Raw genomic sequence first — 26218 nt, 5'->3', positions numbered from 1 at the left:
CCAGAAGCATTCTCTCCTGACGTATCGCCCACATCTATGGCAGGCATCCTCAGAGGTTGGTAGGTCAGCTGGAAACGAGGCAAGTGAGGTTTATATATCTGTAGAATGTCCAGGGTGGGAGAAATAATTCTTGTCTGCTTGAGACAAGTGTTAATGCTTCAATTGGCCACCTTGATTAGCACTGAATGGCCTTGCAGCTTCAAAGCCTGGCTGGTTGCTGCCTGGGGGAATCCTTTGTTGGGAAGGGTAATCCCTTTGATTTTATAATCTGGATTATTGCTTACTTACTTACTAGAAGTAATTAGAAGGGACCTAAGGAAGACTACAGCAGTTTACTTTTTCCTGAGTCTATTGGGAAGGACAATGATTCATCATTTCGTCCTTAATCTTCACTTACTAAACTAAACGTGAACTGTGTTGTCAAAGGCTTTCATGGCTGGAATCACTGGGATGCTGTGAGTTTTCCGGGCTATATGGCCATGTTCTGCTGGAGGCAAGTGTGAATTTTGCAACTAGCTACCTAGATTAGCATTGAATGGCCTTGCAGCTTCAAAGCCTGGCAGCTTCCTACCTGGGGGGTCCTTTGTTGGGAGGTGTTAGCTGGCCTTGATTGATTACATAGGGACCATTAAACGCAGCAACTGACCAAACATGAATCAAGGAACATGAAAGGCACTGCAGACTCATTCAACCTGAGAAGTCAGCCATAGCAGAGCACCTGATGAACCAGCCTGGACAAAGCATATTATTTGAGAACACAGAAATGCTGGACCACACCAAGAACCACCATGTCAGACTACACAGAGAGTCCACTGAAATCCACAAGCATGTGGACAATTTCAACAGAAAGGAGGAAATTGTGAAAATGAACAAAATCTGGCTACCAGTATTAAAAAAACAAAACAAAACAAAACTCTAATATCAGGACAGCAAATAAAGAGGAACATTCAAAACAACAGGGGAATTCCTGACATGAAACAATCAGGGCCAGCTTATACCTCCCAACAAAGGATTCCCCCCAGGCAGCAACAAGCCAGGCTTTGAAGCTGCAAGGGCATTTAATGCTAATCAAGGTGGCCAATGGCAACATTCGCACTTGCCTCAAACAGACAATAGTTCTTTCTCCCACCCTGGACATCATTCCACAGATATATAAACACCACTTGCCTCATTTCCAACAGACCTCACAATCTCTGAGGATGCCTGCCATAGATGTACGTGAAACGTCAGGAGAGAATGCTTCTGTAACATGGCCATACAGCTCGGAAAACTCACAGCAACCTAAGCGTGAACTATTTTTGCCCTAGGTTTGCAGCAATTAATATTAAGACTAAAAAATGAGACATTTCAAAAGCATCTGGAGAACATGGGATGACTCTTTCAACTCTTATGATTCTAATAAACCAAAAATCGAGAGGGCATGGTGTGCCTTTATTTACTTAAAATTAGATTGTAACAGATAAGGAAAAGGGATCCGATGTGTGCTTTGAAGCAGGTTCGTGTTTCAAATCCCATGATGCGGTCTCCCATGAGAAAGATGACGCAAACAGTCCCAAATACGTGTTTGAACCGCAGAATTGTCAGTGCATTGTACAAACGGGCTTTGTATTCGATGTCAACGTCTTTTGGCATTTGATGCACCGCAGCCCAAATCAGCTGCTCCAAGGCAGAACCAATGGAGTGATGCCCATGAAACCATAAACTATGTGCGGGACATATTTGTGGAATCCAATTGGATTTGGGCCAGAGCCGGGAAGAGCAACAACAAAGCCTTTGCTGGGGCCGAGTAATAGGTGTGTCAATCGTGACTTCACACACATTCAAGACAAGATTTAAGGCCCTTTCATCTTCCCACAAAACCAGCATTATGTGGAACTTTTGGTCATACCACCCAACACCATGCATGCCTTGTGCGGAAAGCTGAAAATGGCTGGGTTGAAGCGGAAAACAGTCGCAAAAGAGGATGACCATATTACAAGTGATATATGGGCTCCATTTACATTGTCATATAATGCAGTTTGAAATTGCACTGTATGGTCAGGGCTCAGGTGTCATTGCCTGCCGCTGTATTTATTTATTTATCATGTCAAAAGCAAATTGAGAATACAGTTATAATGTGTAAAAAAAAAAACCTCAAACAAAGTTAAAAACTTGGCATTATCCTAAATTTCCTTTGACCAGTAGCTGGCCACTTAGAGTGCCTGAGGTGTTGCTACAAGAAGGTCCTCCATTGTGCATGTGGCAGGGCTCAGGCCGAATTGTAGTCAGTGGTCTGTGGTTTGATCTTCTCCACACTCACATGTCGTGGACTCCACTTTGTGGCCCCATTTCTTAAGGTTGGCTCTGCATCTCGTGGTGCCAGAGCGCAGTCTGTTCCGCTCAGTCTTCTGTGTGCCCAGGTGGGAGTTTCTCATCCGGTCTCAGCCACTGATTGAGGTGCTGGGTTTGAGCCTGCCACTTTTGGATTCTTGCTTGCTGAGGTGTTCCTGTGAGTATCTCTGTAAATCTTATAAAGCTGTTTCTTGATTTAAAGCGTTGTCTTGCTAGCTGATATCCAAACAGAGGATGCCTTGATCCTTTCATTACAGGCTGCTACTTCCCGGTGGATGTCAGGTGCTGCAATAGCGGCTAAGCAGTATAATTTCTCCAGTGGTGTAGGGCATAGACATCCTGTAATAAAGCGGCATGTCTCATTAAGAGTCACATATTCCACACTGGGCATGCATACTTGTTTAGGTGATCCCTCGTAGCTCGAGGATTATTGTCTTCCAGATGTGGTGTCTTGATGGTGGCTCCGTAGGTGACTGTGGAGCCCTATTCTTGATCCGCATGTTCTTCCTCAGTGAGGACATCAGTTTCCAGGTGGAGGGTGGTTCCAGTCAGGGTTGGCTTAACGTACCTTTCTCTTGGTACGTTTCTCTCTCTTGCCCTCCGTTGAGAAGAATGGCAGGGTATAAATATAGGAAATAAAATAAATAAAAATTCGTTCCTCTTCAAATTCTACAGCACTGCTGGTCACAGCTAACCTCCAGCTAGAGTGCTCAAGGGCCAGGGCTTCCCAGTTCTCAGTGTCTATGCCAGAGTTTTTAAGGGTGGCTTTGAGCCCATCTTTGAATCTCTTTTCCTGCCCATCAACATTACGTTTTCCGTTCTTGAGTTCGGAGTAGAGCAACTGGTTTCGGAAACTGTGGTCGAGCATTCGGGCAACATGGCCGGTCCAGTGGAGTTGATGGTGGAGGGCCATCACTTCAGTGCTGGTGGCCTTTGCTTCTTCCAGCATGTTGACATTTGTCTGCCTGTTTTCCCAAGAGATTTGCAGTATTTTTCAGAGGCAACACTGACGGAATCGTTCCAGGAATTACATGTGACGTCTGTAGATAGTCCACATCTCGCAGACATATAGCAGGGTTGGGAGAACAATAGCTTTATAAACAAGCAACTTGGTATCCCTATGGATGTCCTGGTCCTCAAACACTTTGTGCTTCATTTGGAACACTGGGCATGCATATTCAGCAGCAGCGTAGCAAAGTGCAAGGGCAGATGTCTTCACTGTATCTGGTTGTGATCTCCAGGTTGTGCCAGTCAGCTTTCATACGATATTATTTCTAGCCTCACTTTTTGCTTGATATTCAAGCAGTGCTTCTTGTAGGTCAGAGGACAGTCCAGAGTGTTTGGTGTGCTGCAATGCTCCAGTGGGATTCCTTCCCAAGTCATCCTCAGAGAGTCCAAAAGTGGTGGTCTAAAACCTTGAACCATGGCTGATACCAGTTGAGAGACTCCCTCCTGGGCACACAGAAGAGTAGGTGACTTGGGAGGTGCTGAACAGACTGCGCTCTGGCATCACGAGATGCAGAGCCAACTTTAATAAATGGGGCTACAAAGTGGAGTCCACAACATGCGAGTGTGGAGAAGAGCAAACCACAGACCATCTGCTGCAATGCAGCCTGAGCCTTGCCACATGCACAATGGAGGACCTTCTTATAGCAACACCAGAGTCACTCCATGTGGCCAGCTACTGGTCAAAGGAAATCTAGCGTAATGCCAAATTTTAAACTTTGTGGTTGTTTGATATAACTGTAGTTTCAATTTGTTTTTACCATGATAAATATATAAGCCAACCCACTTTTCTTTCCCTCTGTTCTGGACCCAAAAGGAATAAATAATAATAATAATAATAATAATAATAATAATAATAATAGTGCGGTTTTCTGGCATTGTATATTTCTGCCGCTTCTGTGAATGTTCATTTGTATTTTGATTCTGTAGCCCACTTGTCGATGGATGTCCAGAATCAGGAGCAACCACCACAATCCTTTTTATCCTGGGCGTCGACTGAGCCAGTATAGACTTTGGTTTGTTTCTCCATAATGCTAATGGGTTAGGTGCTCTTAGTTCCACTCCTCAGCTGAGACTTCTCTAGCTTGGTTGGACCTGCTGGTTACACTACCGCCAGGCTAATTCTCAGCATCCTTGTAGCAGTTAAGCCCCCCACCACAACAAGGTGGCACACAGACAGGCTACAAACAAAGACACAACTTTGTGGCCCAGACAATTCACTGGAAATTCTGTCACTACCTGCCAGCAGTAAAGAATTGGTGGGATCACAAACCTGCAAAGGTCGTGGAAAATGAACATGAAAAAATACTGTGGGACTTTCGAATCCAGACTGTCAGTTTTGGAACACAATACACCAGACATCACGATTGTGGAAAAGAAAAAAAGTCTGGATGATTGATGCCACCATACCAGGTGACAGTTGCATTGAGGAAAAACAACAGGAAAAATTCAGCCGCTATCAAGACCTCAAAATCAAACTGCAAAGGCTCTGGCATAAACCAGTACAGGTGGTCCCAGTGGTCATCGGTACACTGGGTGCGGTGCCAAAAGATCTTAGCTGGCATTTGGAAACAATAAACATTGACAAAATCACGATCTGTCAACTGCAAAAGGCCACCTGACTTGGATCTGCGCACATCATTCGAAAATACATCACACAGTCCTAGACACTTGGGAAGTGTTCAACATGTGATTTTGTGGTACGAAATCCAGCATATAGATCTCGTTTGCTGGGACATACTGTGTATTTGTGTCAGTAAAATAATAATAATAATAATAATAATAATAATAATAATAATTTATATTTTACCCTATTGCCCCAGAGGAACTCAGGGCAGATTCCAAACATAAAAGGTAAACATTCATTGCCTGAATACAAACAACAATACATCAAAAGTAACGAAATTTAGCATGGTTTTTGAAAGCTGAAATCATCAATTATTTTAATTTGGATCATGAAGGATATATGTGCCAAATTTGGTCCTTTTTTTCATGTCAGGAGTGACTTGGGAAACTGCAAGTCGCTTCTGGTGTGAGAGAATTGGCTGTCTGCAAGAACATTGCCCAAGGGATGCCCTGATGTTTTACTATCCTTGATGTTCCTGATCCATCAAGACATGGGTGGGGGCATGACATACAGTGGGTTGTTGTTGGGTTTTTTTTCGGGCTATATGGCTATGTTCCAGAGGCATTCTCTACTGAGGTTTCACCTGCATCTATGGCAAGCATCCTCAGACCTACCTCTGAGGATGCTTGCCATAGATGCAGGCAAAACGTCAGGAGAGAATGCCTCTAGAACATGGCCATATAGCCCGAAAACAACAACAACCCAGTGATTCCGGCCATGAATGCCTTTGACAATAAACATATTATTATTATTATTATTATTATTATTATTATTATTATTGTTGTTGTTGTTATTATTATTTATTGCATAGTGAAAGGACCAAGGCAGAGACATCTCCAGCTCATCCCTTGTTTGGGCATCAGCCAGCACGTCAACGACTTAAATCAAGAAATAGTTTTCTTAGATCTACAGAGACACTCGCTGGAACACCTCAGCAAGCGAGAGTCCAAAAGTGGCAGGCTCAAACCCAGCACCTCAATCTGTGGGTGATACCAGATGAGAGACTCCCTCCTGGGCACACAGAAGACTGGGCGACTTGGAAGGCGCTGAACAGACTGCATTCTGGCACCACGAGATGCAGAGCCAATCTTAAGAAATGGGGCTACAAAGTTGAATCCACGACATGCGAGTGTGGAGAAGAGCAAACCACAGACCACCTGCTTCAATGCAACCTGAGCCCTGCCACATGTACAATGGAGGACCTCCTTGCGGCAACACCAGAAGCACTCCAAGTGGCCAGCTACTAGTCAAAGGATATCTAATCAGCTACCAAGTTTGAAAAATTTGTGGGTTTTTTTTATGTTTGTTTGTTTTGTTCTGTTAGAAATGTAATACAATGTTCTGGTTGCGGATGACACGATAAATAAAATAAATAAATATTGCACTTCTACCCCGCCCTTCTCAACCCCCGAGGGGGGACTCAGGGCGGCTTACAAAAGGCACAATTTGATGCCGGCACAACAACAAGGTAAACATAAACATATGTAAACAGTAATTAAAACAACCCATTATACATCACACATCAAAATCTATACATATTTAAACTTTTATAGAGAGTAATATTATTATTATTATTATTATTATTATTATTACTACTCTCTATAAAAGTTCAAATATGTATAGATTTTGATGTGTGATGTATAATTGATTGTTTTGTAAATAATAATTTATTATTATTATTATTATTGTATTGTCGAAGGCTTTCATGGCCAGAATCCATGGGTTGTTGTAGGTTTTTCCGGGCTATATGGCAATCTTCTGGAGGCAATTTTTCTCCTGACGTTTCGCCTGCATCTATGGCAAGCATCTTCAGACGTAGTGATGCTTGCCATAGATGCAGGCAAAACGTCAGGAGATAATGCCTCCAGACCATGGCCGGAGTCGCTGGGTTGTTGTGGGGCTTTTTGGGCTGTATGGCCATGGTCTGGAGGCATTCTCTCCTGACGTTTTGCCTGCATCTATGGCAAGCATCACTACGTCTGAGGATGCTTGCCATAGATGCAGGTGAAACGTCAGGAGAAAAATTGCCTCCAGAACATGGCCATATAGCCCGGAAAAACCTACAACAACCCATTATTATTATTATTTGCAAATTCTATCTAAAATCAGAATGCTATGCCAGGTATTCCAAATAACATAATTGCACAGCATTGCATTGTTTGCATTTTCATAGCACAGAGCCTCAAGCCTTAAGTTATATTTCCCTTTGTTTAATTCCCTATTGACAATCATAGATCACTATAAAAATGGCCAAATTTTGTGCTGCAGCTATAAAATTAAGGACAATTTTATAATTTCGTGACACTATCTAAATGTTTAATCCTGTTTAAGATGCACAATTGAGACAACACTACATTTGGAAAACATCCATAAATACCATCCCCATCTTTTGCACTTGCAAGACATGGCTGCTATGTGTTTACATAAGTTGGACGATACCATTGTGGGGAGGGAACTTTTTCTCCCTTTGTTTGCGGTGCTTTGTCCCCCTCTTCGTAATTTTATGATATCGAGTGGATACCAAGCCCAAGATTGTATTTACAAGATTAAGGAAATGCATTAAAAGGGAGGAGAAAGAAGAGAATATTTTCTTCTCCCCCCCTTTTTTCTCCAGAGAATGGTTTCGCCCAAACGTCGCACTAAAAGGAGCCTTCCCTGCAACGTTCCAAATCAGAACGTTGGCGGCCTCAACGTTCTGTTGGTGCCTTTGTTTACGGAAGTGTCTGCGTCGCAGGTGAATCCCCAGCCATGGCTGTCAAGATCAAGATGGTCTATTGGTAAGGAAGGGCAATGGGGATGGTTATGAAGAGGATGCAGTATTAATAAATATAATAATATTAATATTATTCCTGTATATCCCTCTTTTCCCTCTCTCAGTTATTCTTTTGTAAATACAATCTTGGGCTTTGCATGTTCCTTTTAAAAATGAGTTATTTGAAAAAATATATATTAATATAGGGTTTACAGTTAGACCATTGGATATTGTAACTTATTCCTTCAAAGGCCTGCATCTTGGGGTTTAGTTCTCAATGGACATCACCATTATTATTAATAATAATAACAACATTATTATATTGTTATATTAATAATAATAATAGAATATTATTATTGATAATCTGGACCATATGGCAGTGTAGACTGTGGTGCAGCTGGCTGGGAGTCAGCAGCATTAAGATCATTAAGTTCTAATAATAATAATAATAACATTATTATATTGTTATATTATTATTATTATTAATAATAATATTAGAATATTATTATTGATAATCTGGACCATATGGCAGTGTAGACTGTGGTGCAGCTGGCTGGGAGTCAGCAGCATTTAGATCATTAAGTTCTAATAATAATAATAACATTATTATATTGTTATATTATTATTAATAATAATAATATTAGAATATTATTATTGATAATCTGGACCATATGGCAGTGTAGACTGTGGTGCAGCTGGCTGGGAGTCAGCAGCATCAAGTTCGAAGCCGGAGTGAGCTTCCAACCAATTTGCGTAGCTTGCTGTCGACCTTTGCAGCCCGAAGGACAGTTGCATCTATCAAGCACCGCTTATGCAGGGAGGCTAATTTACAGCGCCATAAAAATGTCCAGCAAGCATGCAAAGATTGAGGAAGTACTTCATCTGTGTCACAGGAGCCCCCGGTGGCACAGTGGGTTAAACCCCTGTCAGTTAAATGCCATAAAAATCTCCAGCAAGCATGCAAATATTGAGGAAGTACTTCATCTGTGTCACAGGAGCCCCCGGTGGCACAGTGGGTTAAACCCCTGTCAGTTAAATGCCATAAAAATCTCCAGCAAGCATGCAAATATTGAGGAAGTACTTCATCTGTGTCACAGGAGCCCCTGGTGGCACAGTGGGTTAAACCCCTGTCGGTTAAATGCCATAAAAATCTCCAGCAAGCACGCAAAGATTGAGGAAGTACTTCATCTGTGTCACAGGAGCCCCCAGTGTCACAGTGGGTTAAACCCCTGTCGGTTAAATGCCATAAAAATCTCCAGCAAGCACGCAAAGATTGAGGAAGTACATCATCTGTGTCACAGGAGCCCCCAGTGGCACAGTGGGTTAAACCCTGTGCCGGCAGGACTGAAGACCGACAGGTCGCAGGTTCAAATCCGGGGAGAGGGGGATGAGCTCCCTCTATCAGCTCCAGTTCCTCATACGGGGACATGAGAGAAGCCTCCCACAAGGATGATAAAAACAGCAAATCATCTGGGCGTCCCCTGGGCAACGTCCTTGCAGATGGCCAATTCTCTCACACCAGAAGCGACTTGCAGTTTCTCAAGTCACTCCTGACACGACAAAAAAATAAATAAATCTGTGTCACAAATGGCCGGTGAAGCGATAGCTCCCCTGGTGCCCAGAATACCCTCATGAAAAAGCTGGAATGTTAAATAGCCTCTATGTGTCTGTATATATATGTTATGTGTCTATGGCGTTGAATGTTTGCCATGTATATATGTACATTGTCATCTGCATTGAGTCCTCTGCAGGGTGAGAAGGGCGGAATATAAATACTGTAAATAAATAAATAAATAATAAATAGAAGGGGCCTTAAATTCCCCAATATATTGTACTTGTTTTTAGAGTAAACCACTTGAGGTCTCTTTTTAGCAATATGGTAACAATAATAATAATAACTCACAGCGAGGGCATAGAGATGCCAAACAGACAAACCATAAAATTCAATCAGCCTAAATCCTATAAATATCTGGGCATACTACAGTTGGACAATATCAAGCATGGGCATGTGAAAAATGTGGCCAGCAAAGAATATGTCCAAAGGGTCAGAAAGGTTTTGAAGAGCAAATTAAATGGCAGAAATATGATCAAGTATGTCAACACCTGAGCCACCCCCGTCATCAGATACTACTACATCATCATCCTCATCCTCATTATTATGAGGATATAAATATCTGGCACAAGCCAGTAAAGGTGGTCCCATTGGTGATAGGTACACTGCATGAAGAGCCTTAAGACCTTGGCCGGCACTTAAAAACAATCGGCTCCAACAAAATTACCACCTGTCAGCTGCAAAAGGCCACCCTACTTGGCTCTGCATTCATTATTTGCAGATACATGATCGGGCCTCATCACACTAGAGAAAAAATCCACTTAAAATCTGGTTTCTTCCTCTTGCAGAATTCTGGGGTTTGTAGTTTAGAGAGGAGCCTTTAACAGCCTCGCTAAACTACATACCCCAGAATTCTGCAGAAGGCAGAAACCGGATTTTAAGTGGATTTTTTCTGTAGCATGGTGAAGCAAGTGATGGTTCATTGTAAACTAAAGTTTATTTCATGCACAAAACTATTCACCTATTGTGTTTAAAGTTCGCTTCAGGCAATGCATGTTAGGTGCTTATGAAACATAAATGAATATTGTGTTTAGACTTGGATCCCAACTCCAACGTATGACGTTGTTGTGTGCAGTCACGTTGTTTCTGACATATGTCAGCCCAAGAGTGAACCTATCACAGGGTTTTCTTGATAAGATTTGCCATTACCTTCCTCTGAGACTGAGAGAGTGTGATTTAGTGGCTTTCATGGCAGAGTGGGAATTCAAACCCTAGACTCGAGAGAGTCATACTCCAGTGATTTACATACATACATACATGGAGTCCCCAGTTGTGCAGCACTGAGCTCTGAACTTGCAGACCACAAGGTCAGCGGTTCATATCCAGGGAGCAAGGTGAGCTCCCAGTGTTCGCTCCAGCGTCTGCCAACCTAGCAGTTCGAAAACATGCAAATGTGAGTATGCCGTCGCTGCCTGGGGAGCTATAGTTCTTAGTGAAAAAACAAGGATGTGGCAACTTTTCCCCAGGGATTGCTTCTTGCCTTCCTTTAGAGAACTAGAACTCTCCGAGGATCAACAAGACACTATAGATAACTCAAAATAGGCTTTATTGTTTACAAGGTGTTATCTTTCTGAGGCATTAAACTTGATGTTCCAAAAAGGGCAAAGAAAATATACATTACAGTCTCTGATTGTCTTGGATCCAAGGAGTTTTCCAGCTGAGTAGCTTCCAAGTTCCCTCTTTCTCAATGGCTATGAGGTCGAAACACAGCCCCAGTTCAATTGCCTATATTGAAGACACAAAGTCTTCCTCTTGATGCCAAAGGACTGGTTTGAAGGCGCTTAAGATTCCTCAACGTAGTCCAGATGAGCTGGGCATGAAGTATGAATCCTAAGGGTATAAACTTGAGAATTGGTGGTAAGAAATGACTTTACCAAAGGCTTTGAGCCAAGCCTTTCGCACGTCCATCTGTTGAGCTTTTGGTGGTAAGAATGAAAACGAAAGTAAAGTTTTTCTCCCTAGGAAGAGGTGGAGCCAAACAATTGAGCTGGGGGAGCAAGCCAATTGATGTAAAACAACATTGATTGACAGCTGTAGATAACCAATCAATTCAACTATACATTTACAAAGTAAACAGGCAAATCTGGACATGTTACAACAGTTCAAACCTTTGCAACTTAAAGTTTTACATACAGGTGGCGCCAGTTGCACCGTCACAGTGAGATCAATAGGTACTGCTTCTGCGGGAAGGTAATGGCGCTCCAGGCAGTCATGCTGGCCACATGACCTAGGAGGTTTCTATGGACAACGCCACCTCTTTGGCTCAGAAATGGAGATGAGCACGACCTTGATGTCAAAGGGAAACTTTTACCAAATATATGTGTGTGTGTGCTTATATATATTCTAAAATCCAAAGCTCTTCTGGTTCCAAGCCTTTCAGATAAGGGATACTCAACCTGTATTATTATTATTTCCAAAATTATTATTATTCTCAGTCTGGAATGCCATTTATAACTCTTAAGCAAAGTCAACAGAATGCTAGTGTTATCAAGCAGCACAATCACCATACAATTAAAATCAATTAAACGCAAACACGCAAATGCACTGGCAATTAAAACAATAACAATTTATTGTTGAATGTGGAGTCAGCATGCTTCTGTAAACCTCAGTGAGCCAATCTGGCTCCTGTGGTTGGGACTAAGTGATAAAAAATTCCAAGTTAAACATACAAAGCTGTGTGAGTCTTTTTTTTTAATCTTTCCGGATGCTCTTTCTTGCTAAACAGGGCCTTTTATCCATGCTGCAGTTTCCAAAGAGAGAGGCATGTTTGTGTGTTTTAATACAAACAACAGGAAGGTGTTTCATTATCTCTAAAGTTCATTTCAGCACAAACTTTTTTGAAGAACAGCCCTCTTTTTCAGATTAAAGAACGAGTGAGCACAAAAGTTTATGATGAAATAAGCTACTCCTCTCTCCTTTTTTCTTGGAGATGCTTTCCTATCTGTGTTCCCTTTGGTTTTTTTTTTTTTTGTCTTTGTCTTTGTCTTAGCACAAGCAGGTTGCTTAGAAACAGTGAAAAATGACTCTAGCCTAGCTTATAGGCAACAGAGAGATTCCTTTGAGGCCATTTCCATTTCTAGGTGAGTGCATTTGTTGCAGAACACACTTCCAGAGTTTTAGCCTTGAGAGGTACTTATCCCTGCTAGTCTATGGTAAGTTTCTGGGGAAGAAAGTAAAAATACACCAAAATTGGTACAGATTTCGGCCAGGTCCATAGTATATATAACACTGAATGAGAGAATGCTTTATGAGGCTCATAAAATATTATATAATCCATGATCAGGTAAACTGGGACAGACAAGTGTGAAGTGTGCTGGGCCCATAACCCTTTTTGTTAAGGAAAACTACCCTAAAATATATAGCAGATCATCCAAAAACAAACAGGATTCAAAAGTTGAGCATCAGAACGTTAGCGAGAAGAGTGGTATGGCTGTAAAGAATCCAGAGCTTAGTGGGCAAACATTAGGGTCCAGTCTTTAAAAAATAACAAAAGATTTATTTATGATACTAAAGAACTAACTATGGTACCAAATTGCCAATATCCGCTGGATAATGGAGAAAGGCAGGGAGTTGCAGAAAAACATCTATTTCTGTTTTATTGACTATTTTAAAGCCTTTGACTGTGTGGATCATAATAAATTGTGGCAAGTTCTTGGTGGGATGGGCATACCAAATCACCTTGTCTCTCTCCTGAGGAATCTGTATAAGGACCAAGTAGCAACAGTCAGAACTGACCACGGAGCAACAGACTGGTTCAAGATTGGGAAAGGCATACGGCAGGGTTGTATACTCTCACCCAATCTATTCAACTTGTATGCAGAACACCCCGATGAGCGGGGCTTGACGAATACAAGGTTGGGGTTAAAATCGCTGGAAGAAACATTAATAACCTTAGATATGCGGATGATACCACTTTGATGACCAAAAACAAGGAGGAACAGAGGAGCCTTCTACTCAAGGTGAAAGAAGAAAGTGAAAAAGCTGGGTTGCAGTTAAACAAACAAACAAACAAAAAACATTCTGGCAACCGGGCTGATTGATAATTGGCAAATAGAGGGAGAAAATGCGGAGGCAGTGTCAGACTTTGTATTTCTAGGTGCAAAGATTACTGCAGATGCAGACCTTGGCCAGGAAATCAGAAGACGCTTACTTCTTGGGAGGAGAGCAATGACAATCTCAATAACATAGCGAAAAGTAGAGACATCACACTGGCAATGAAGATCCACGTAGGGTTGTTGTAGGTTTTTTCGGGTTATATGGCCATGCTCTAGAGTCTCCTGACGTTTCACCTGCATCTATGGCAAGCATCCTCAGAGGTAGTGAGGTCTGTTGGAACTAGGAAAAAGGGGTTTATATATCTGTGGAATGACCGGGGTGGGACAAAGGACTCTTGTCTGCTGGAGCTAGAAGCTTCGACAATACAAGATCCGCATAGTTAAAGCAATGGTATTCCCCATAGTAACCTATGGATGTGAGAGCTGGACCATAGGAAAGGCTGTGAAGGAAGAGAGATGCTTTTGAACTGTGGTGCTGGAGAAAAATTCTGAGAGTGCCTTGGACCACGAGAAGATCCAGCCAGTCCATACTTCAGGAAATAAAACCTGACTGCTCATTGGAGGGAAGGATATGAGAAGCAAAGATGAAGTACTTTGGCCACATCATGAGAAGACAGGAAAGCTTGGAGAAGAGAATGATGCTGGGGGAAAATGGAAGGAAAAAGGAAGAGGGGCTGACCAAGGGCAAGATGGATGAATGGTATCCTTGAAGTGACTAGCTTGACTCTGAAGGAGCTGATGGTAGTGACTGCTGACAGGGAGCTCTGGCTTGGGCTGGTCCAGGAGGTCACGAAGAGTTGACAGCGACCGAACGAATAAAAAACAACTACAGTACATTTCTTAATAAGAGTTGGGTCTGAGCTACACTAACACCCATCTTTTCTAAGGTTTCAAATTATTTCATCACACTAGAGAAAAACATCCACTTAAAATCTGGTTTCTGCCTCCTGCAGAATTCTGGGGTTTGTAGTTAAAGTGAGTCTGTTAAAGGCTACTTCCTAAACTACAAACCGCAGAATTCTGCAGGAGGCAGAAACCGGATTTTAAGTGGATTTTTTCTCGAATGTGATGAGGCCCAAAGAGGGAAAAACCCACTTCCCAACTGTTATTCAGGAGACATGGGGGAAGTGGTTCTCAACCTGTGGGTCCCCAGGTGTTTTGGCTAAAACAACTCCCAGAAATCCCAGCCAGTTTACCATTTGATAGGGTTTCTGCGAACTGAAGCCCAAAACATCTGGGAACCCACAGGTTGAGGACCATTGGTCTATACTAAGCTAACTAAACTGTTCCTCTATGAGGACTTGAGACTTGGGCAGTGTGGGGTTGAATTCCAACAACAAAAACAACAACAAGGACAATAATAATAAATTTTATTTATACCCCGGCATCATCTCCCCAAAGGGACTCGAGGTGGCTAACGTGAGGCCAAACCCAAACAAATTACAATACAGGAAAAATACATATAAACAAAATAATAACATCAAATAAAATACTTAGTAATAACATAGTAAAATAGAAATAACAAAATCATAATAAAAACAAATGATAAAATGGTAAGAGAATTAGACAAAGAGAGTGAGGCCCATGACTAAAAGTGGAAAGAGAATTGATAAAACCAATCGGTGAGATAGGGAGAAAGTGCTATGATTTGTGAGGGGGCTCATATAATTCTGCTGTATAATTCCGCATAAGAACTAAAGGGTGGTTTCAGAAGGCTCCTTCTACACTGCCATAACTAGGATTTCACTAGTCTCCTGAAGGACAAGAGGGAGGAGGCAGATCTAATCCCGCTCGGGATTAGATCCGCTTGGGAGAGAGTTCCATAGCCGAGGGGCCACCACAGAGAAGGTCCTGTCTCTCGTTCCCACCAAACACGCTTGCGAAGGTTGTGGGACCGAGAGCAGGGCCTCTCCGGAAGATCTTAATGTCCTTCATGGTTCAAAGCAGACTATCTGCTTTGAAGGGATCATATGAGTCTATACCCCCATTTATTTATTTACATTTACAGTAGTCCCTCACTACTTCGCGGTTCGTTTTTCTCAGACTCGCTGTTCTGCGTTTTTTTAAAATAAACATTAATGTAAAATATTTATTGCAGTATTTTTGCTGTTTCACAGGTTTTTGTGGTACTTTCTCCCAAGAACAGTACGTTCAACTGGTTCTCCCAAGAATAGTTCAATCCAATGCAATTTGGATATAGCATAACTCTGGTGTAAATTTATGTTGCAAATAAACTTCTCCAAAAAGTTATTATTCTGACTTAAGTTTGCTCTTAGAATTAGGGTGAAAAGAGGGATTATTTCTGATCATGGCCTTCCGCTGGCTGTTTACCTGTGGCTCTTGTACTAGAACCTTAAGAAACCTTTTTGCTCAGTGTTTCTCATACAATCTGATATGAGGAGCAATCAGTTGTGTGTTTAATCCATTATGCCAGTGACTGCCACTAAATTTGTGCCCATTCTTTCCTGGAAATTCCACACAGACCACAACTTTGAGGTGTAGCACTATTTTAGTTCACCTGTGCTACAAACATAACTCATATTGTATAATCAAATGATGTCTTTTGTAGGCGGCTTTTCCAATAAGAGAGAAAGGATCTGTTATAGTTCTTGAGAATTTCTTCTAGTAACTATTTAATTTTTTTTTCCAGTGGTGCCTGAGGATACAGTCCCAAGGTAAGCCAATTCTTCAACCTGATATATATTAAAAATTAATTTAACATCTTGATTAAGAACATGTCCAGAGAGAGGAAGGAGGAGTTAAGGGGAAAATCAGGGGTAGAAATCGCGGAGAAGGTAAAATATTTGGGGATATAGCTAACCACCAGCAATGCCCAACTAATAAAAAATAACTACGACAACAAATGGAAGGCCATAAAAGAAAAAATGAGACACTGGTCAAGGTTAGACCTATCTCTCCTAGGCAGGATCGCCGTCGCTAAAATGAACATCTTGGCTGAAGTCCTATACCTTTTCCGCATGATCCCAGTGGCGAGATCAACAAAAATAATAACCAACTGGCAAAAGGATCTTAACAGATTTATATGGCAAAATAAGCGGGCCAGAATTAAATTCAGAAATCTGAGTGATGATCCAAGAAGAGGGGGCCTGGGATTGCCCGATCTACTACTATATTACGAAGCTGCGGCATTGTCATGGACCCGAGAGTGGGCAACGTTGAAAAACGAGAGACTACTCACACTCGAAGGGGAAGACTTGTCCAAAGGTTGGCACGCCTACCTTTGGAAAAGGAAAACCACAACGGAAAGGAATTTCAACAACCACCCGCTCAGAGCATCCCTGCTAAAAACTTGGAAGAAGTACAAGGAGAGATGGTACACAAGAACACCATTATGGATAGCCCCAAACGAGGCAGACCAGAGGAGGAATGCTCCGAACAAAAAGTGGCTGACATACAAGCAGTTATTAAAGATTGACAACCAAGAAATAAAATTAAAACCATTAGAAGAGATAAGACAATCATATCCAAACTTCTCATGGTTCCAATACTGGCAGGTCAACGAAAACTATAAAGAAGACAAAAGAACAGGGTTTGAAACGAAAGAGAAAACATGGGACAAGATATTAAGATCTGAGAAAAAGACGATCAAAGGGCTATATCAACAACTACTAGTTTGGGCGACGGAGGAAGAGCAAGTGAAGGAGGTGATGATCAAATGGGCCAGGATGATCGGGCGAACAGTTACTATGCCAGAGTGGGAGGAAATGTGGAGAATAAAACTAAAATATGCATACGCCACCGAAATTAAAGAGAATTGGTTCAAAATGTTTTACCAATGGTATCAGACACCGGAGAAAATTGCGAAATATAGCAAAGGAAAATCCGATAAGAACTGTTGGAGATGCCAGATGAAAAAGGGAACATTCAGACACATGTGGTGGGACTGCAAGGAGGTCAAGAAATTCTGGAAAATAATACACCTGAAAATTAAGGACATACTAGAAATCGAAATAGAATTCAGACCGGAACAATTCCTATTAGGAATGAACAACTTCGACCTGAAGAGAAACGACGACAAAATCCTCTTTTACCTCACCACCGCGGCTAGGATCTGTATAGCCAGATTATGGAAAAGTAGGGAAACAGCATCATTCAATTCATGGATTATCAAGGTCATCGATATTATGAACATGGATTACTTAACTCAAATGCTGAGAAAAGAAGAAACAACAAACAACAAGACAGACTGGAGCAAACTCACAACCTTCTTAAAGAAAAACAACATAAAGTACTGGTAAACTAATAATAGCCCTTGTAGGGTGTACCGAGCCTGACAGCAATGACCTCTAGGAATCAGCAGGTTCAATAAGACAATAACTAGATATACAGAATGAAAATACGTGTCAGCAGAAGACCCTGGAAGTCAACTTGGAAATGGATGTGGTATATGTTGGTATGTTTATGTATGTCTACGTTGGGTTCTTAAGGGAGGGGGGAGGGGGGGGGGAGATCCAGGGAGGCCGACAAGGCAGAAATGTATATATTAGCCTAAAGAATACTGACTTCAAAGTCTGCCAAGTGCGACCTCCCTTAGTTGGGTATTTTATGTAGGGTTTGTAGTCCCTGTTGTCGTTCAATGCTTCGACTGTGTGTGATATGTTCGCCTTGTTTTAAATCAAACTGGAAAATTAATAAAGACTATTTATAAAAAAAAAAAATTAATTTAACATCTTGACATACTTGGAAGAACACAAGTAACTTAATGGATGCTGTTGTTTAGTTGACAATACTTTCATCAGTGGTGCCCTTTAAGGCATAACCCTGGGTGGCGCAATGGGTTAAACCCTTGTGCCGGCAAAACTGCTGACCAAAAGGTCAGTGGTTTGAATCTGGGAAGTGGGGTGAGCTCCCATCTGTCAGCTCCAGCTTCTCATGTGGGGACATGAGAGAAAGCCTACCACAGGATGGTAAGACATCTGGGCAACGTCCTTGCAGATGGCCAATTCTCTCACATCAGAAGTGACTTGCAATTCTCAAGTTTCTCCTAACACACACACACAAAAAATAGCCACAGACCCTCTTCAAATCCAAATTGGGAGCCATGCTCTCCAAAGGGAAGGAATCAGTTTCTCCCATGAATTCCACATGGACTTGGGTGTTTCTGCACTCTTAACACTAATCTCTTCTTTCTTTGTTAGTATCAGCAGCTCAAGAAGGAACTCGAAATAGAGTTTCCGGGCAAGCTGGACATTGTAAGTATATGCACTTGGTGTAGGTTGAGTCCTATTGCTTCTTTCCGATTTCTGAATGAGGGACTGGGTCGGTACTGCAGGAAGGGAGGGGAGGGAGGGAGGAAGGAAGGAAGGGAAGGAGTAAGAAAAAAGAGAATGAAGGGAGGAAGAGGAAGGAAGGGAAGGAACAAAGAAAGAAGGGAAGGAAGAAGGGAAGGATAAAAGAAAGGAGAAGGAAAGACAAAAGGGAAGGAAGGAAAAAAAGAAGCAGAGGGAACGAAGGACGAAAAAGCGGAAGGGAAGGATGGAAGGAGAAAGGGAGGGAAGGAAGGATGGAAGGACAAAAGGGTGGAAGGGAAGGAGGAAGGAAAGAGAGAACTAATGGAGGAAGAGGAAAGAAGGGAAGGAAAAGAAAGAAATAAGGGAAGGGAAAGATAAAGGAGAAGGAAAGACAAAAGAGAAGGAAGGAAAAAAAGAGACAGAGAGGGAACGAAGGACAAAAGAGTGGAAGGGAAGGATGGAAGGAGAAAGAGGAGGGAAGGAGGAAAGAAAGACAAAAGGAAGGGAAGGATGGAAGGACGAAAGGGAAGAACGAAAGAGAGAAGGAAGAAAAGGGTGGAAGGGAATGGAGGGAATGAGAAAGAGGGAGGGAGGAAAGAGGGAAGATAGGAAAGAAAAAAGGGAAGGAAGGAAGGAAAGAGAAAGGGAGAAAGGGAGGACGAAAGGGTGAGAGGGAAGGAAGGAGGAAGGAAAGAGAGAAGGAAGGAAGGACGAAAGGGTGGAAGGGAAGAGGAAAGAAGGAGGGAAGAAGGAAGAAAAAAGAGAAGGAAGGAAGGATAGGATAGTGAGAGGGAGGAGGTCCTGAGAAAATAGCCCAAGGGGCCACATCCGGCCCCTGGTCCTAGGTTTGCCCATACCTGGTATAGTTGACGGAATGAGGATGCCCCATTTCTTACAGCTAGTATACAGCAATATCAGGCCTAAGAGTCGAGGGAGTTTGATGCTCTCATCAAATCAGAAATCCAAACTGTGGAGCGGTTTCTTAAGGGGACATCTCTTATTTTCCTTTTTCCATCTAGACTGGAGAAGGGACGCCTCAGGTCACAGGATGGTTCGAAGTGACAGTGGCAGGGAAGCTGGTGCACTCCAAAAAGGTATGTATTTTTTCCTCTTTAAGGAAAATATCCCACTTTTCTTTTTTTTTTAAAAAAAAAAACAATTTTTCCAGAACCGACATGGCTTTTCTGAGAAATTCAGTTTTTTGTATGGAAAGAAAATTTCAGAACTTTCAAATTACAGATTTTGAATAAGAAATACTATTTTAAAGCAGCCACATGTGTATTTCGTGCAAGACTGCTAAAAATATATGTAGCAAGAAGAAATAAAAAAATATTCTGCAGAATCCAGAAATCCTGCATAACAAGGCCTTGTGGTTGTGGTCTGTTTGAGGGGTTTTTTCCCCTCTCTTATGTAATGTTTGGGCTGTGCAACTTTGAAAACGGCAAAGGTTGCAGCCACAATCTCAGACTTGCCATCTCATTGTTTGCATAAGTTTATAATGTACAATTTAGTATTGCATTTTGTGCACTTTGCCCCTTGTATATTCAATGCAAGCAGATAGGAAGTGGGTTTTTTTTCCACGTTTCTCTGTGAAATAAAAAGATGGTTAGTTTTTATTGCAAAACTGCAAAGTTTCTGGAACACGTGCAGTTTCTCAGAAAGTGTGTAGTTTATGTTGTGTCCACAACAGCAATAAATAAATTTAAAACAAAAATAAAAATTCACCATTTGTGATTACTTTCAGTATCTTTTTTTCTTCCTGCCAAATTTTTTTGGGGGGATTGGGATTCTAGATTTGATTCCAATTGAGAAACTGACAAGTTTCTTTTCCTCCCTACTTTCTTATAAGAGAGGAAAAAGAGTTTTTAAGTGATTAATAGCCTATCAAGGACAGTAATTTGGTCAAGGGTAGTTCCCAGTCTTGGGTTTACAGACGTTGTTGCACTTTAACCCACAGAAGGCTTGTCTAGCATGACCAGTTGTGGGGGATCCTGGGAAAAGGGAGGCCAGTAATTTCCAGGGACCTGTAGGTTGTTTCCGGGCTATATGGCCATGTTCCAGTAGCATTATCTCCTGATGTTTCGCCTGCATCTGTGGCTGGCGTCTTCAGAGGATCCTCTGAAGATGCCAGCCACAGATACAAGTGAAACATCAGGAGATAGTGCTGCTAAAACACATAGCCCAGAAACCCTACAACACTACAATTATTTTGGTCGGGAAAAATTATTTATTTATTGGACTTAAATACCGCTTTTCTCACCTCTGAAGGGACTCAAGGCGCTTCCCAAAATTCAATGCCTTACATGTATAAAACATCACATATCAAAAACAACAATAATAAGAATGGATTAAAACCATTAAAATTATAAAACTATAAAAGAACAATCACACAAAGTATTGTTGAAGGCTTTCATGGCTGGAATCACTGGGTTGTAAGTTTTTTGGGCTGTATGACCATGTTCCAGAAGCATTCTCTCCTGATGTTTTGCCTGCATCTAACGCAGGCATCCTCAGAGGTTGTGAGGTCTGTTAGAAACTAGGAAAATGGGGTTTATATATCTGTGGAATGTCCAGGGTGGGGGAAAGAACTCTTGACTGTTGGAGGTAGGTGTGAAAGTCAGATATATAAGCCCCATTTTCCTAGTTTCCAACAGACCTCACAACCTCTGAGGATGCCTGCCATATATGCTGGCAAAACGTCAGGAGAGAATGCTTCTGGAACATGGCCATACAGCCCGAAAAACGTACAAGAACCCAACAATCACACACACTACATAAAACATTTAGGCCTTGCAACGATCTTTAACTATTTCCATATTTCCATAAGCCTCCGACAATACATTGGGAACTACTGCTTGCTTTACATTCTTTGCAGTATAACGTTAAAGGGGGGGGGGGGGGGTAGCTCTTCCCTTAGGATGAAATTCAAGCTTTGTAATAAAAGATGCTGGCCTGTATTCAAAGAAGTATTTTTGGTCAGATAATTAAATATATTTTTTTTTCCCTTGCTGGATCAAGTTTTCCATTAGCCTCTTAGGTTGCCAGTGCCCGAAGCATTAGGGTGTTGGGTTTGGTTGGAAAATTGTTGCTCCTGCCCTACCCTTGTAGATGTGATCTTCATAGCTTTCCAGAATTATCTGATCCGTAGCCTTCCCACTCCTAAGAAGGTGGAGGCAGTAGAAACCAAGACCTTCACACTGCTTCTAGGAGTTGAGTCAGAGCCAAGAACTTCCTGAATGCTTGAGTCTGTGGGTCTTTGAATCATATTTTGTGGATCTTCAGAGACTTTCAGGGGGCCAGGAATTACTAGGGATATATTGTTTGGTGGCATAGCTGACTTTCCTACTCAGCCTTGCCTTTTTCAAAGAGTCTTGTCTTGGAAGACCCACAAACCAGGTATTAAGGAGGCAGCTACTTCTGTTATAGCTGAACCAGTTGCTAGTTGGGTTTGGTGGGCTCTGTCTGCTGTCATTTGTCCTTTTCTTTGGGGAGGGAACTCTGCTGTGCTGCCAAACGTCTTCCACGACTTCCTTCTTTTTGAAGGTGTGACCAGAACAGAGCAGCAACACACAGCCAATTTAGTCAGCAAAGATTGGTTTCCTTGGTGTGTTAATGGAACACTTCTAACTCTCTTCCTTTCTTCCAGAATGGAGATGGCTTTGTGGATAATGACACCAAATTCCACAAGATAATAGTGGCCGTCAAAGCAGCTTTAGCATAAAGATGGCTTCGAGGATGCAGCAATAGCTTACTGGGAGAAAAGGTAAAGCAACTGAGTATTTTTGACCAAAATATCTGCTCAAGGATCCTGGTTGGTCCTCACAGAGAGGTCCAAGTTGCTCTTCTAAGCGCCCTTCCATACAGGCCCTCTATATGCCAGGATCTGATCCCAGGTTTTCTGCTTTAAACTGGATTATATGAGTCTGCACTGCCAGATAATATGGGATAAACAGGAAACCTAGGATCCGATCCTGGGATATGGGGCCTGTCTTGACGGCCCTTAGTCAGAGCAAGCCGTGGTACTCCTCTTTCTTCCAAACCTGTATCAGGAGACCTGCAAATAATTTTAGGTGATGGATCCAGTTCATACACTAATGGTAAAGGTTTCCCCTGACATTAAGTCTAGTCATGTCCAACTCTGGGGGGTGGTGCTCATTTCCATTTCTAAGCCCAAAAGCCGTCCATTGTCCATAGATACCTCCAAGGTCAAGAGCACTATTACCTTTCCGCTGGAGCAGTACCTGTTGATCTACTCACATTTGCATGTTTTCTAGCTGTTAGATTGGCCGAAACTGGGGCTAACAATGGGAGCTCACCCCACTCCCTAGATTCAAACTGCTGACCTTTTGGTCAGCAAGTTCAGCTCAGCAGTTTAACCCACTGCATCACCAGGGCTCCCAGAGTTCATACGCTAGCTCTGATTCACTCATTGTCTATTATCCTTGTATATCTAATCCAAATCTAAATCTTGTATAAGTTTTCACAGACATAAAAAGCTACCATTTTGCCTCTTGCAAAAAAAAAAAAAGAGATATTTTTCAGGTGCAAAATGGGTCACTAATAGGCTTGGGCCCGAATCAGTTTGAACAAAAATGATTTCATAATATTCGGTGGTCCATTTAATATAATCTCCGAACACAGACCAGGTAGTAGGGAATTGAAAAGCTCGGCAAAATGTATTGAGAGAGCTTGATTTTATCCGCTACTGTAGAGGATAGAGTTAAGTACAATATACCTGAGGCAGGTGTCCTAATGGGGCTCCTGGAGAAGATGGGATTATTGTAGACCAGCGTCTTTTTCTCCCTCCCCAGCAGCAGCATCTCTCCATTCCTTTTTGGAAAGTTTCCTAAGCTTCTCCTCCAGAGAGGGCCCTGTTGGGAACTCACTTTCCCAGCAGCACTTGCATGGGGCAGACACTGAAAAGTCTCTGAGTTTCTCTCGGAGCATGATGGGAGTTGAAGTTTTTCTTTCTCAGTCAATGAAAAGCCTGGTTGTGTCCGTGCTCTGATTGGCCGAGAATGGACACAAACAGCAACTACAATTCCCAGAACCCTCTTTTGTGGTTTGACTTGTTTTATAAAATGTTATGGTTAAAACTTAAAATAATTCTAAAAAATCAGTAGATTGGTGAATTGTTTTGAAACTTGGCAGGTCTGCAGTTGTAAACGTGGTCTAAAGCAGAGGTATGAGGAAATTGGCCGTCTGAAAGGACGTTGCCCAGGGGATGCCTGGATGATTTGATGTTTTTATCATCCTTGTGGGAGGCTTCTCTCATGTCCCCACATGAGGAGCTGGAGCTGATAGAGGGAGCTCATTCGCCTCTTCCCGGATTCGAACCTGCGACCTGTCGGTCTTCGGTCCTGCCAGCACAGGGGTTTAACCCACTGCGCCACCGGGGGCTCACCTTGTGACATTAAAAATTGTCCATGCCTTAAAAGCTTTTCTATTTGCTGTGTCTGCCTTCCCTTGGCAACTTTGCCTGATTTTTTTCTTCGGATGCCTACACTGTTGTTAACTGCCATTGAGCTTTGACACAAATGAATGAGAAACTTTCAAGTCACCCTACCATGAACTGTCTTGTTCAGGACTTGCAGAGTCAGGGCAGCGGTTACTTCGTAGATCAAGTGTATTCATAACAATAACAACAATAATAATTTATACCCCACTTTATTTGTCCTGAAGGAGTCTCAATTTACCTGGATTATTATCTTTTTTTTCTACTGTCCTTCTACCTTACTACATTTTTGTCTTCTGTAGTGAATCACATATTCTTATAATATGGCCAAACTATGACAGCCTCAGTTTAGTCATCTTGGCTTTTAAGAAGAGATCAGGCTTGATTTGCTCTATGACCCATTTATTTGTCTTTTTCGCCTCCTAAACTGTATCAGCTTAGCTTCCAGGCTGTTTAGGTATCTTCCCAAATTGTAGGGACCCGAGAAGGCACATACAATCATGTTGTAGACGCAAACCATTTTTAGTGTCTCTGCAGTATTAGAAATTTGGGGAGTGAAGGCAAAATGAATTGGGGAGGCAGCAGATTTTCTCCTTTCCCATCCAGCAGTATTCACAAATTATATGAAAACAATTGACCTGCAAATCTCTTTTGAAACTTTTGTATATTTGGATAGTAGTAGTAGATTGGTAGAAGTAGTTGTAGATTTGCCTTGCCAATTCCAAAATATTGTAACACAACTTCTGCCTTTCTTCCTTGTTTGTTAGCTCAAGGAACCCTCTGTTTTGTTCATCGTGGCCGAGCGCTTGATGACGGGAGCCGCTGAAATGTCGTCAGACGCGTGGCAGTTCCCCGAAACCCCTTTGCGTAGGATGCCATTTTGAGCAAAGCCTGATGAAGACCTTGAGTTTATTTAACACCTGAATGGCGCAACAACTAACACTTTGGTGTTATGTGTGTTATGTATGCGATCTTTCTTTGTGGTGCTGGGTTAATATTTGAATAATTCTGGCCTTTTGAACATGCCCCCACTCCTGATCTTTTGTTTCTGGGCTCTTTGGATATTTAATATTTTGGATATTTAATATTCTCAGATATCTTCAATTAAAAATAAGGAATGAATACTTCTGCTATTGCCATGGAGTCCAATCCCCTCAAATTTTGAATTAAATTTTAAAATTGTAAAAGACACGATTTGTGGATCTATTTCAATTCCTAATTTTCACATTGCAAGACTTTGCTTTCTTAATGCGCACATCTGCTGATTTGTTTCTCTTGAATGCAGTAAGCCTTTAATAAAACGCCTCTTCCAAGATGTTGTTTCCTGTTTTCTTGCTCTTGGGGGAATATCCCAACTTTGCATATTAAGAACACCTGGGAGTCACTCTGGACCGTTCTCTGACCTACAAGAAGCACTGCCTGAACATCAAACAAAAAGAGGGTGCTAGAAACAATATCATACGAAAGCTGACTGGCACAACCTGGGGATCACAACCAGACACAGTGAAGACAACTGCCCTTGCGCTATGCTACTCTGCTGCTGAGTACGCATGCCCAGTGTGGAACACATCTCACCACACTAAAACAGTGGATGTGGCTCTTAATGAGACATGCCGCATTATCACGGGGTGTCTGCGCCCTACACCACTGGAGAAATTACACTGCTTAGCCAGTATTGCACCACCTGACATCCGCCGGGAAGTTGCAGCCAATAGTGAAAGGACCAAGGCAGAAACATCTCCAGCTCATCCCCTGTTTGGGTATCAGCCAGCACGTCAACGACTTAAATCTAGAAATAGTTTTTTAAGATCTACAGAGACACTCGCTGGAACACCTCAGCAAGCGAGAGTCCAAAAGTGGCAGGCTCAAACCCAGAACCTCAACCAATGGCTGATACCAAATGAGAGACTCCCCCCTGGGCACACAGAAAACTGGGCAACTTGGAAGGTGCTGAACAGACTGCGCTCTGGCACCACGAGATGCAGAGCCAACCTCAAGAAATGGGGCCACAAAGTGGAGCCCACAACATGCGAGTGTGGAGAGGAGCAAACCACTGACCACCTGCTGCAATGCAACCTGAGCCCTGCCACATGCACAATGGAGGACCTCCTTGCGGCAACACCAGAGGC

At 42.2% G+C, this 26218-nt stretch overlaps 1 protein-coding gene across 1 annotated transcript; it reads left to right on the top strand.

Moving 5' to 3' along the window:
* The first annotated feature begins 7595 nt into the window (after window positions 1-7595).
* Window positions 7596-25402, top strand: LOC132780205 (selenoprotein W). The gene is made up of 6 exons (XM_060783783.2): window positions 7596-7740; window positions 16033-16057; window positions 18542-18595; window positions 19654-19728; window positions 22281-22397; window positions 24857-25402. The coding sequence occupies exons 1-5, from the start codon at window positions 7712-7714 to the stop codon at window positions 22353-22355; spliced, it is 258 nt and encodes an 85-aa protein (XP_060639766.2). The 5' UTR covers window positions 7596-7711; the 3' UTR covers window positions 22356-22397; window positions 24857-25402.
* Window positions 25403-26218: the final 816 nt, after the last annotated feature.

The sequence above is a fragment of the Anolis sagrei genome, chromosome Y (assembly GCF_037176765.1).
Source record: "Anolis sagrei isolate rAnoSag1 chromosome Y, rAnoSag1.mat, whole genome shotgun sequence".
Lineage (NCBI taxonomy): Eukaryota > Metazoa > Chordata > Lepidosauria > Squamata > Dactyloidae > Anolis > Anolis sagrei.
This window is presented reverse-complemented; position numbering and strand designations above follow the sequence as displayed.